General features: G+C 41.6%; 1 protein-coding gene across 1 annotated transcript; it reads right to left on the bottom strand.

Annotated features, from left to right (window-relative positions):
• Positions 1 to 4,623: 4,623 nt before the first annotated feature.
• LOC121404774 lies at positions 4,624 to 5,356 on the bottom strand. The gene has a single exon (XM_041595097.1). The coding sequence runs from the start codon at positions 5,332 to 5,334 to the stop codon at positions 4,864 to 4,866; it is 471 nt and encodes a 156-aa protein (XP_041451031.1). The 5' UTR covers positions 5,335 to 5,356; the 3' UTR covers positions 4,624 to 4,863.
• Positions 5,357 to 13,687: the final 8,331 nt, after the last annotated feature.

Below are 13,687 nucleotides of genomic sequence, written 5' to 3'. Positions count from 1 at the left end.
TTTTCTCTCGTTATTAAAGACCATTCCCGAACAATAGCTGGCGGGAACTTCTTCGTACTGCCATGGAGGGTAAAGTGCTGAAATGCAGGTTTAACGCAAAAATAATACGAAACAAGATTAGATAGCATTGTGTCTTGAAGCAATGCTCCTTTGCGGGTGGTCTCTGCTCTCAGAGTTGGGGTGTTAACCGAAAAGAAAAACAAATAATGTTACAAATTGCAGCATTTGCACCCCTTTCGCTTGAGTGGGGGACAGTGGAACGAAATGATTCTTTAAATTGGTGTGATTTTCAACATGTTCAGTTGCAATTTATGGAATTTGTTGGTTGGCCCAAACTTTTCTTTTCAAATTTTCAAAATTTTCAAAATATTATTTCTCCCACAACTTCCATCACGTTGTGCCCACTGTGCCAAGGAGGCAGCGAAAAAATTGTAAAATCCAAACTCTTCCGCCGCCCCCGAAAGACCACAAATCACAGGGAAATGCAATAACAAAGGGAACCCTCTGGCCCTTGCGGAGTGTTCAAGTTATTTGCGGTTTATGTCCTTGTTGTTGGGGGTCTCCTTTATTCATGTCGTTGAGGCGACAAAAAGGACCTTAAAGCCAATAAAACGATTTTTTCGCCTCTATCTATGAATTGTAAATGCTTTTGCCGAAAAGGACAATTGAAGTGGTCGCGTCCGGTGACAGCTTTCCCTGGATCTCAGCGCCGTTTGTTCCCTTCGCGATTTAAGATAATAGTATCATCAACACCACTTCAGTACGGACCCAGAACCCAGCATCACTCCTAAGCACCAAGGGTGTAGGACTTGTCTGGGTTCCAGGGTCTAAGGATTTACTTTGGTGTAGGCGTTGCTGGGGTTCTGCCCAATGGCTTCGGGATTGTCACTACGGTCTTCGATGATAACAACTTTGTTGGCTAATTTGCATGGGCCGTCCTCTGAGGCGGGGAACTGACAAGAAAACTTAAAGCATTTTCAAGTTGTTTTCCCATCGAGTGACAGATTTTTCACGCACATTTAAAAAACATTTAAAAAACCATTAAATGTTTTTTCAACAGCTATTTTTTTTTTTTGGTCGCGTCATTGTCTGTGCGTCACACCCTCCATTTTTTTTTGGGGAATTCCTATTTTTATTTTTTGTTGTACTTTTTATTTGTTTTGTGCGGGGGTTTCCAGAACATTTCTGCCTTGGCGGCGCTCTCTAATCTTTGCGCCATTTATTTACACTTGATTAACACGCGACTGACATTTGTTTGACTTTTTCTTCTCTCCGTTGAAATTAAAACGCGGAATTCGCGCAGGGGCAAAAATGAAAATACAAAGGGGAAGGCGAGCCGAATTTTGAAGCACCCTTTTGGAAATAGTGAGTACATCGATGGGTACAAATAATTCTATGAACGTTTTAAAGTTAAGATTTGAAAAAATATCTACAACTTTCTTATGGTTTTATATTTAAATTAAAATCAAATCTTATTGCTCTATTCTGCAACAAAACTATTTTATTTTGATATGTTAAGTTCTGATAATGAACTTGATAATCTATGAAGGAAAATGGTGAAATTTTAGATCTGTATATCATTTATAAGCGATGACTTTTTTCACTGCAAGCAAAATCATTATGCATTCTTTAAGGGTATACAAAAATATATGTACATACATATACAAATAAACAAAAGTCAGTCCCTTGTGTGTCACATTTGCTGTGTGGGTGGGTTGCCTTTTTGGCTTTTGCTTTTTTATTCACAAAAATTATTCATTTGTGGAAAATTGTGACGTTGGTCGTGGGTCCGTGGCCGCAGGCCAAACTGATTAATAAACCAAACGTCAAATGCGCACAATGGCCACGCATCAACGGAGTCAAAGTTTGAGCCGGAAAGAGGAACGGAACGGGGCAGATGGACACGGAGCCACCACCCGCTGCCATTCCAAGTAGCGACCACAGCTGTCAACTGTGTGTCATATACAAATGTGACCAGACACAGACTCAGATTCAGACTCAGAGCTGGAGCAGAAGCAGAAGCAGAGCAGGATCTTGGTGGGGGTTTGAGTCGGAACTTCCTTACAAGTGCAAGTAGGCCTCGGGTCGCATTGTTCTCGACTTGACTCCTTGGCAGGGAGTACAGGATCTATCTGATTCGTATTCCTTGTTGGTTCGGTTAGAGGGCGTTGGCATTGTCATCTGTTGGGTCACAGTTGGTTGCCATTTGGCCAGCAAATTATTTGCATATTACAAAAAAAAAAAAATATGAAAAAAATGTTTATAACAATGAACATTTGATTTCCTTTGTGGCGGCTATCTTAGAGGAAAATGGGAACAGTATTGTGTGGTATTTCAAGGTCATTGGTTGATCTGCACAGACGTTCTTAAAGAGATATTTTTTGTGATAATTTTTTTAAAGAATTTTCCATTGTGTTTGAGAACTTAAAGAGGGTTGTAGAAAACCTTCAATATACTATTCTTTATCTGCCCTCTCGGCTTATTCTTTTCTTTCTTTCTTTTTTTTTATTATTAATTTTCGGTTAATATTTCATCATTTTTTCTCTATCGTATGCGTAGCCTCCCCATTCCAAGAACCGTCTCATGGCAGCCCCTGGGGCATAGAATCGAGTACTCTGATTTATAAACATTAAGATTTATACGATTACTCCATGTCAGGCACACGCCCACATACTCAAGGCGGCCATAAAAAAATGATAAACAAAGAAATACTTGAATGTTTCTGTTTTGATTTCGGCTTTTGGGATATTCCCCGCGCATTAATGGGGGCCACATTTAATGGTTTTCTTTATGGAGTGTTTAGTGTTTGTCCATTCTGAAACAATACAAAATAAGCCTACATACTGGGACTACCATTTGGTGGGGGAATAATCCTTATATCCTGCAGGCATTTCTGCTGGTCAGCATCCAAATACCAGAACGAATCCTGGACTTGAGTGGGATATGATGAGGCAGAACGATTGAATGGTCATTAATCATTTTTATGACTATACTTAACTCAAGGCAAAAGGAAAGTTTTTAAAGAGAGAGTGAGAGATCTATAAAGTATTGCAATCTTAAATTATTCTCAAAATTGTCCTTAGTTTTTATTCAATGAATCCTTCAACCAAAACATTATTCCAGTTCCCTCCTTAAGCAAAAAATATTGCTCAATTTTCAAATTCAATTTGTCAATCATAAATTTCACGCACTCTTAAAATAAATTCGCAGGCAATTGATAAAAATTTCAAGGGCCTGTGTCAAACAAGAGTTTCCTTTCAAATGTGTTGAAACATAATTTTGCTCTTTTTTTTTGGTTCACAATTTATGGGCAAAGTTCTTGGGTTTTTTTTTCTGTGGTCTCTCAGAGTTAAGCGTCGGCCTCTGGTCTGACACATGACTTGCATGTCAATGGGCGAACCCCCGAAAAAAGGAAATTGGGGGAGGAACTGTTCGGCTCGTCCTTCGTCTCAGACAATGTCGCGTTAAATTTGCACAAGTTGACAGGAATTTTCCTCCTCTTTCCATTGCCAATTGTAAACTTCTGTTTCGTTTATTTTAGTTTTCCGAGGGGTCTAGAACTTCCCAACACTCTATAGCACATAAATAACAAAATTTAAGGACAAAATATCAATATCCACTTTACGGGATGCCAACTGCATGCGAATGAGCTCCTGTTCTTGCTAAAAGGAAGTCTGGGTCTGTTTCAAGATCTGGTTATGCTTATGGGCACCGCCTGAGCAAACATTTTGGTTTGCAAATGAAATCTATTTCTATTTCTTACTTTTGTCTCTGTTTTTTTTTTCTTTGTTTTGTGTTTTGTTTTTTGCATAATTTCAATTTGGTGCTGGCGACAACATATTGTGTAGAAGTTGGCATAAGTTGCAGAATGCAAAAATGTTCGCAACTGAATTTGAATGAAGTTCTGAAAAGAAGGCGGCATGGCGTAGCAGTCTGTTGCTTGAAGAAATGAATTCTTAAACTATTAAACATGAGAGAATAAGGTACGAACAGGTTGTTAAAGTTTAGTAAAAGTTAAGAGAAGCATCTCCAAATAGCATGCTCTCAATGGTAAGCCTTTCTCTTTACGAATAAAAACTCCAAGCCCATAAGTCTGGTACTCTGGTAAAGCTCAATATGATTAGATATTTTTTTAAATCGCCCTAAAATCAAGATTACCCTGAACATTTTTAAATCCCTTTTAAATGCACTTGAAATGCAGAAAATGAAAGAGAAAAGAGATGACCAAATAAAAAAAGAATCCCTCCATAAAATATACGTACATATATGCATTTATGTATTTCGCTTCCTGTAGCTTCCTGCCTGGCCACATCCATAAGCCAAATTTAATTTGTTCCCATATGACATTTACGTACCATATTTAAATAACTTCGTTTGTCATACTCGACTGGCTTTGATGTCCTCCACAGCTTCAGGGTTGAAGTTTGTCACAAAAATGGAAAAGGTTTCGCTAGATTAATTTAGGGTCATGCATATAATATAATTTTTTATGGTTGGGGATGGTTATGTTGCTCCACGGCGAACCGCAATCAAGTGGCATAAAGAAGAGCTTTTTTACATGTACGAGTATGTACATATGTAAGGGCATTATTTATGACTGGAAAATGTCTTGAATGTGTCTCGAAGTTTCAAATCCTTTGCCGCAACAGCAGGAAAATGATTTAATTTATTGCTTTCTGAGCTGGGAACATGTGTTCGGTACAAAGTTTCCCTAATTAGGGGTAATAGATCTTTAAAACTATATGAGATTTGATGATGAGGGTGTGTCACAGCACATGTGGCTATATGCAAATGAAATAGAGATATAACAATTCATTGGTTTCCTTTAAACAAGTGTATGCTTAATTGGTTGGAAAATAGGCATCACATGAAATGATATAAATATGGATTTCTCTTTTTTACACGGAGTTCTTCATCGTGGGGCCTTTCTTTTATTAAGAGCACAATTTTGGGAGTTCTTTCGGTTTGGGTTTGCTGGTAGACATCTTCGCTTTTTGGTTGTAGTTGTGAGATGTGACGGTCTCGCTTAGGTAATCTATTGATGCCTTCTTCATGGTGTTTTCCGAATCCCTGATGCGTTTCCATGGGTATGGTTATTATCTTAATGATCTGCATCAGCCAGTTGCTTGGTTTATTTTCATTTTGTTGAGTTTTATGCTCAACCTTGCTGTTGATATCGTTATATAAATTCTCGTGCTTATCTATTGGTTTAATTTTCTCGATTTCCTTATTATTCGCAGGACAAGTCGGAAAATCGTCATGAATATCCATGAGCCTGTAGGAATAACTCAAACTGAAGAATGAAATTCCCAGTAAAAAAACGAAACGAAACATTTTGGGAGTGTTAAATCGAACTGAACTGTTGGAATGGCTTTACGTGTTCGAGGTATTTATATCAGCTTGTTAAACCTTGAACTTGAGTATATGTAGCTTAAATCCACATCGATATGGCAGCTGTCCATGCTTCTTGGTTAAATATTTGCATACATTTTTCAATGAAATTATTTAAGTATTTACCTTTAATGCAATATTTGCAAGTAATACGGGTTCATACATACGTTTTCCTCTGTTCTGTCTAGGCAAGTGGAAGCCCAAGCCACGTAGCTGCCATTTGTGGCAGAGTGTCAGCGAGAGAGACCGGGGGCACTGACTACCTTTCCCCCATGGGCCCTGTTCCCAGTAAATCTCTGTAAGTGACACGCGTGCGCCTCCACACAACACTCCCGCGAATTTGTGAATTTTCGTTACTTCATGAAACTGATACTGACATGAATTCGAAAAGCGTTTCGGGGCGAACATTAACACATTTATTTCCCGTTGTGGCGGCTCTCTTTGGTCCCCCGTTGGCGGCTGAATAATTTTTTAAGTGACTTCTTTTATTTGCATTTAGAAGCGTTTATAAAAAAAAGTCAACTGGGATTTACGGGTGAGTTTATGTGAATACATTAACCAATTTGCAGGTTCTGTGGGGGTTGTCACACTGATATATATGTATGGGAGGCAGGAAAAAACTCCGCAAGTGCTAAAGAAAATTTGATACTTGGGTATGTATTTTATTTCACAATAATTCGGTACAAAATACAGCCAAGCTCGCGATTCTCTATCTTGGAAGTTACTTAAGCATCAACCTGAACAAAGCCTCTCCATCGCTTCCCATGGCATATCAACAGCCAATACTATGCACATAAGACTACTTGTATCTACCATAGACCCAAACAAAAAGAACCGAAGAAGGAAGTGGACTACGACTACGACAGCAAAACGGATTTCCCATTACCCACTTAGATGAAATTGTTTCGTGTGCATTGAACATGATTTATTATGACACATAAACAACAGCTTAACTTCCGGGTAACTTACACATATGTCTGGGGCTGCACATGTATGCGTAAAAAATGAAGAAAAATTGCAGAATGCCTGAGATATTGACTAAAAGCCCGGTGGCAGTTACAACACGACAGCTATGGCAATAGGGAACAACCTCAACGGCACTTACCTTTTCCGCTTAAACACCCTCAACTCTTGGTCATAATAGTGACCGCCCCCTACCCCCCATTTATAGCACTACTCCCCCTGCTGGGGAAGCCAATGCATTTGAAACAGGTTTGTCCTCTGGTTTTCCTTGCTCTTTTTATTAGCCAGCAAGTTGTTCCTTGGACGTAAGGCTACCTTTTTTTATATCATAGAATGGGGCCATCATGTTCACCCGTGCGTCCAGTGGTCATCATTTTTCTTGCCCCCCATCCCGTGCCGGTTCCCAACCCTGGTCCTCATTCCTCCCCTTACTATGCCTCGAAGCGGTAGTGGTGTCCATGTTAGAGTCCTCCTTCTATTTTTTTTTGTGGGTGCTTTGGCTGCGGAAAAGGGAAATTTATTGTTTTCGCCAGCGCCTGCTTCAGGTGCACTGACCAAGGGGCAGGATCAGGGTCCCGTGACTGGGGGATAGGGTGTCACTTTTGACATTTAAGATGCCGCACAATGGCCACTCCGCCAGCCACTCGATGGCAGCTCTAATTTATACGCATCGCCTGCATGTGACACCACCACCACCACCCCCACCGACAAGTTTGAGGGCGCATTTGTCGTCCTCCCAAAAAGTTTGCCCACTTTTTTCTATCCATCTATTTGCAATTCCAATGATTTTTATGTTCATGCGGGGGTTGGGTTTCCTGGCAAAGACGAACAAAAAAAAAAAAAACTGTTGCATTGACAAATCTAATAAACAAATGACAGTCCGACAGTTAGACAACTGTGTGCAATTGATCGGAGTGGACTAAATTGCATACACATGTTGCGATGATGAGAGAGAAAGAAGCCAAAACGGATTTAGCTTGGCAGTGGCAGAAACTGAAACTAGAAAGGGAATAGTTTGAAATTCGAGTAAGTAGCTAAGAAATGAATTATTTCATTAAATAAGTTGGCCTGCAAGATAGAGACTGATTCTCAAGAGGAGGTAGAGTAGATCTGTTAGATCTTGGACTGCTTCCATATTCTATTTCTCTATTCTTGATCTGCCTTAACTCTGTGTAGCTTAGGCATTTCTTTATTTGGTCCACTCCTTGATCACTCGCTTCCCTCTTCAATTGTTATTAATTTCCCATATATATATTAAAGCAAATAAAATCCCACAACTGCGGTTAAACAGTTAAGCGGCCGCTTTTCACTCTGTTTCATACCCATAAGGAAGTGAATTTTCCTTCGCTTCTCCAGCAGGCACTTGTTGGCATCATCTTTTTATGGCCTTTTATGTTGTGCTGTTGCTTGGTTAATTGCTTGCAGCACATTGTTCAATTGTTTTATGGTTCATATGCATCTCTCTCACCGCCACTCACTTTGCCTAATTGGGTCGCTCATTATCCACAGCGAGCAGAGAGAGTGCTGGCGGGGGGTTCACACTTGCGAAGCATCGTGCAACGTTCTACTTTCGCTCTGACAAGAAAAGACAACCATTTGACAGCTCCTTCATCCTCATCTCATAGCAAAACGTCGCTTAACTGCTTGAGGTTTTTCGGTTAAATGCACTGGCGTTCCGTTCCGTTCCTTCCATTACCCCATAAGCCATTAGGGCTAAGTGATTTGTTGTTGTTCCTCAGACTGCGCTTAGCACCTTGCAAATTGCCATCTCCAAGATGGCAAGGGAGCGGAAGGGATTTTTCTGGGAATGGGTTGGGCTGGGCTGGGAGTGCAAACTAATTGTGCGGAAGCGCAGGACATTTTCTTCTAGATGGTGGAACAAGTCCTGCTCCAGTTTCGTCAGTCTCTTGCACATACATATATCTCTCACATTGTTCGATCGACGGTTCTGGCTATCGCCCCAAGACCGCAGTCAACTGCAGAGGCAAAGTGTCAAAGTTTATGAAAATTCTATGCATTCCGCATTGTTCTCGATGCGAAAAGTTTGCACAAAGTAAGCAAACTTTCCCCAGATACAAAGTTTCCATTCGAAAGTTTACTCCCATATTTCTCCCATATGAGTAGTGAGTGTCACGGATACATGGTGGGGTGGGGGGATATTAAACATGGTCAGGGTATGGTATATCTGGTCATTGTGCTCCGTCTGACATGCGTGACATTTGTGTGTGATGGGCAGCCAGGCCGGGCAGGGAAGAGTCACTCAGTGTCAGGAAAGTGTGACTCTGATCCAAAACACGAACTTGTTCGGTTGATGCTTGATAAGCGAAGGGTTGTCCCATGTCATGGTTAGATTCTTATGCTCTTGGAGTATGGAGTTCTACGGGGGGTGGATGGTACAGTGGTAACAGTTGGTTGAGCAAGATAATGTTTATTGAAAGCTAACTTCGGCAGAGGTTGTATTCCACATATAATTGTATCCCACAAGAAAGGATCCTAAAAGCAAAGCCTTCATTTATTCAGAGCATTATCCACCGCTTATGAGCCTTTATTCTTTTTGCTCCACTTCCATTGCTATGTAGTTTCTTATTCTCTGATCTCCCTTGACCTCAATCCACAAATCTCTCTGGGGTCGCTTCACCCACCATTAAAATAATTTCCAGTCATGACCGTAACTATCGTTTACGGTCCCCTGTTCCACCACCCAAAAGTCAAAATGCAAATTGAAAAATCTCTGCCACAAAAGCCCTAGTGGAACTTTCTCTAATCATATGCAAAAGTAAAAAATTAATCAATGATTTACAAGAACAATACGTGTGCACATGTCGCAGCCGCTGGCGGACAGGACACTGCACTGCAGGGTAGGGCGTGCCAGAACCCAACCCAACCCAATCCCAAACCCAATTCCAGTCCCAATCCCAGACGTGGCCAACACCCGCTTGTTAGAGCGTGGCCACCCACTGCCCAAGGGCATCGGTTTGGGTAGAGACAGGTCAATGGGGAGAGATGAAAGAGCAGGGTAACAGGGTCCAGTGCAATGAGCAAGAACACAAATAAGGCGTCGGCACTGATCCTTGTCAACCACCGAACAATAATTTCAATGTGCACACACACACACACACGCAGAACGATACCCAGAACGAGACCCATAACCATAACCACACCACACCACACAGTCCAATCCCAGCTCTAACTGCGACTCCGACTCCGACTCCGTCTCTTTACTGTGGCCGCTAATAATTCAATTAGTTGGCCTCAAAAAGATGCCAAACTGTGAGGTGGTTGCAGCACAGAAGTTTCCTGTGCTGTGCAGCTTGCACCGGGCTGGAGTTTGGTTTCTGGGTTCTGGGTTCTGGATTTTGGTGCGGTTCAATAATCAAATTGCCTTCGGCCAAATATCGCACCAGTGCATAAATTTGCCGGGCTGCAGAATGTGTCGGCATCGGGCTCGGGCTGGGTACTTGGACCTGGTCGACCGCTGTTGGTGTGGTGGCTGTGCCTGGCATGGGGTCTGCCGATTTGGGACATTGTATTATGTATGCCTCAAATAATTGCTGTGCGATTAAAAGAATTGTGCAATAAATACAATTGAAATATATCACAGGAGAGTGCTTAGGAAAAAACCAAATGGAAATTTAACTTTGGTATTGATTTGCATTTCCGTGGATTTATTTAAAACTTAGCGGGGAATTCATGGAGCTGTTAATGGAAAAAAGTCTTTCAGATATACGTTTCTAATAAATCCCATCGTAGACACAGCAAACCGATTACCAATTTACCATACCGATAATCCATTACATAAACAACTTTCCACAGATATTTCAGGATACCCCGATCCATTGGATAAACAGTTTACTTGCCACTAAACAAGCCAGCAAATCCCCAAGTTAAATCCAAGTAATTGTGATATAAATAAAAAGTGAGAAGCAGAGGAGAAGAATCAACATATCAAGATACGAGTACGAGTACGAGTACGACTACAACACGAAGGATGTTCCCGCTTGTAAGACATCAGATTGGGTGGGGGGCAGAACAGGGCAGAGCAGGGATGTAGGCAGAGCGTCTGGGGCGGGGCATGAAGAACAGGCAAGGAGTTGCCGTTGCCACATGTAAATTGTAAAATTGTAAATAATCGTAAATAACGCAAATATCGCCTCAAAGCATTTTGGCCAAAGCGGCGACAAAAGGTAAAGCAAAAGCAAACCACGCGAAGATTCTGGTGGTGGAGTGTGATGGTGGTGGCGTAGCTGGCTGATTCGGAGCGGAGTATGAGCTATTTATCCACTCACACTTGGTGTAATCTTATAAGCTGGCGATGGATTCATTCGCAGCCAAAAGAATATCAGTAGCTGGGAAATGACTGAGCCGCCGCGGGCTGTATAAAGCCACCTTCCCTCAGTGGCTGCTCTCAGATCCACCTTCTCTCCATCTCACGTCAGAAGCTTGTAGTCGTTAGACTCTAACAGATTTATAGAGCACCACACCGCTGCTCGACTCTCTGCCGCATGCAAAGTGAATTTATTGAGTTAAAATGCAAATTTCCCCAGGAACCAGGCAACGAGAGGCAACATGAAGACAGGGAAATAAAAAAAAAAACGATTTTAGAAAAATTTCCAGCATAACATGATGCGTATTTCAGTATTTCTTGCTTTGACAGATTGCCCACTGAAGGAGCTGTGTGGCAAAGAGGGGGCATGTGGCAGGTTCAGATGTGCTGGCAACAGGAGTGAGTCTGACGAAGGCGCGTACTATTTATTTAAGCTGTCTGTACAAGTGTCTTGGCAATTTGTTGAAGATTAAATGCCATCTTATGTGTTGACAATTTGTTATTCTTAAGAGGGTTGGGATGGTTTCAGGGAAAAGGCTATGAAAACTTGTCAGAAAGTACTCACAGAATGAGCTGCCTACGAGTACCTATATAATAGGAGTAAGTGGAGTACTGGACTAATGAAGAACATAAGCCCAACAGTTTTTGATCAGAGTATCCTTTTCATAACTGCACTAAATTATACTTTATAGTTTGATTGGATGCTTTCTCTAGTGTAATAAATAAATAAATCTTTTTAAATTTATATTACCCAAGGAAAAAGGTTCTCTACCCCTTATACAATATGTGTATGCTTCTTCTGATGTCTGCAGCAGTTAACAGAAGTTCATACACACAGGTAACCCTCAGCATCTCACCTTCAGCTATCAAGTGGCCTCCAACAGCGTACAGGAAAACCAACGAAATAATTCAAAGCTAGCCAGGCTTATCTCACGCTGTATCCCACGAACAAGTGGGAAAACTTTACACTTTCATGGGGCAAACAAACAGCACACAAACAGAGTAAACAGCAACAGCCGCAGAGTGTGGCATAGGAGTTGTTTAGTGGCAAGTAACCTTTATTTGTTTTGTGGCAGAAACTCCAAAAGGATATCCGCTTGCTGATAAGCCAAGCGCCAAAAACGCCATTAAAAATCCCTTTTGTCTTTGGCCAGGCCAGGGTCTAGAGGCAGGGGGTGGGGACGCGGGGTGCTCTGTACACGATGTAAGCAAATGTTATGAATGCGGCCAAGAAATTAAGCGTGTCGACATTGTGGTCGCGGCTTGTTGACTGCCACAAATGCCAAAGTTTTGCCCGAATCTGAAATTTGTGTGGTAATAAAGTAGATGTAGAAGCCGCAAATTATAATTTTAACCTTTTGGCGGCGCATCGGCGACAGAGGCGGGGCTGCCACCACCATGTGTGTGTGCGGCCCTGGCGATAAGCGGCCTTGTGGCACGTCCTTCTCCGTTTAATAGAATTAAAATCCGAGTACGGAAGTGCTCCCAAGCAAAGGTCGTGCTGGCCTTTTAATGGTTACAGCTCAACCCTCAACCTACCATGCGACTCTCACACCCTCCACCCCCTTTGGGGGCGCTCGGGGACTTGTGGCATATGAGTGAAAATAATAATAACAGTAATTTGAATGCTCAACTAGAGGCGTAAAGGTTGAAAATTCATATGCAAATGATTCGGAAAATATTTCCGGGAGTCACCGCCGCCTGTCCAGGGCTCCCAGGGTGGTGTCGCCGTGTGGGCGGGACGCTTTTGCAACCCTTTTAATTGTTCATCGTGGTGAGCTGTTGGCCATAAATTGAAAATAAACCATTTAGCATCTTTACTACTGCCAAAAAATAATAATTCAGGATTAGTCGCAAGCCATTTCCACTGCACCTTCCACATCCCATCCTTTCCGAGGGCCATAGCCAAGGTTAATTACGACATTTGGTCAGGTCGCTGTGGATGTTCGTGGCCAAGAGATAACGTAATCGGTTCTGCAACAATATTTGGAATTAGGCGTGGGGTAGGAAAAAAGAGAAGAGTATAAAGTTTTTAACTAATTAAAATATCAAAGAAAAGTAGGAAAAACCACTATGGAAATAAAACGGGCTGAAGGAGGAGTACTCGTATCAAGTATAAAGAGTATTACGTTAAGGACCAACAATTGTACTAGAAATAATACCAAAACCTACAACAACACACTGCACTTTTGAAACACCAACAATTGGACCAACAAAACTCTCCAAAACCACACCAATATTACCCACAAAATCTGTGCCAACTCTGAAACTCACATCGGTTTTGGGTTGTTGTTCACTCATTAGCACCTTCTTTGACTTGTAAACATTTTGGAGCCAGCCAGTCAGTCAATCAGTGGGCTCAATCAAATTAAATGCAAATTTCCAAACTTTCAACTTTTGTACGCAATCAACGGCAACACAACACCCACGCAGGCAAAACAGATAAACAGGCAAACAACAGAAACAATTGCATGTACATCTACAGGTACAGGTACAGCAGCAACAATTGCTGTGGTTCGGTTCAGCTCGGTTCTGTTAGTGGTTTCCATCATCCAACAATCAACGAATACATGTTGGCCAGGCCAATAGCAAAAATGGTTCTTTCCTTTTCCACAGCTCACCCTCTCTCTGTCTATCTCTCGCTTGCTCTCTACTGCATTTCTCTGTGCTTGCACTTTTGAATGGTTTTTGTGTAAATTGCAGGCACCGCAAAACGATGCAAGCGACATTCATTGAACGAAACTCAGAATCCAGCAAACAAAAAAACTGAACGATGGTGGAAAGACTGCCAGATAGTTCCTGCCACAAATCCAAATAAACGAGTTCAAATTTTGAAATGTTTAAAAAGTTTTTGGTGCTTTGTGGTTGCCACTGCAATGTGGAAGACTAAATGAAGAAGATTTAAACTTCTGTAAACGAAGATATTTGTTGGAAGAAGAGACGAACCATTTATAAAAATAAATTCAAATTCTCGTTTAATGATAGCCAAGGAGGGCTGATACTCGATTC

This window comes from Drosophila obscura, unplaced genomic scaffold (assembly GCF_018151105.1).
Source record: "Drosophila obscura isolate BZ-5 IFL unplaced genomic scaffold, ASM1815110v1 contig_4, whole genome shotgun sequence".
In the NCBI taxonomy this organism is placed as follows: domain Eukaryota; kingdom Metazoa; phylum Arthropoda; class Insecta; order Diptera; family Drosophilidae; genus Drosophila; species Drosophila obscura.
The sequence above is the reverse complement of the archived record's forward strand: the minus strand, read 5'-3'. Positions and strand labels throughout refer to the sequence as shown.

Bases quoted from the DNA above. Each gene is read 5' to 3' on its own strand.
- LOC121404774 (XM_041595097.1), bottom strand. From the start codon at position 5,334: ATGTTTCGTTTCGTTTTTTTACTGGGAATTTCATTCTTCAGTTTGAGT.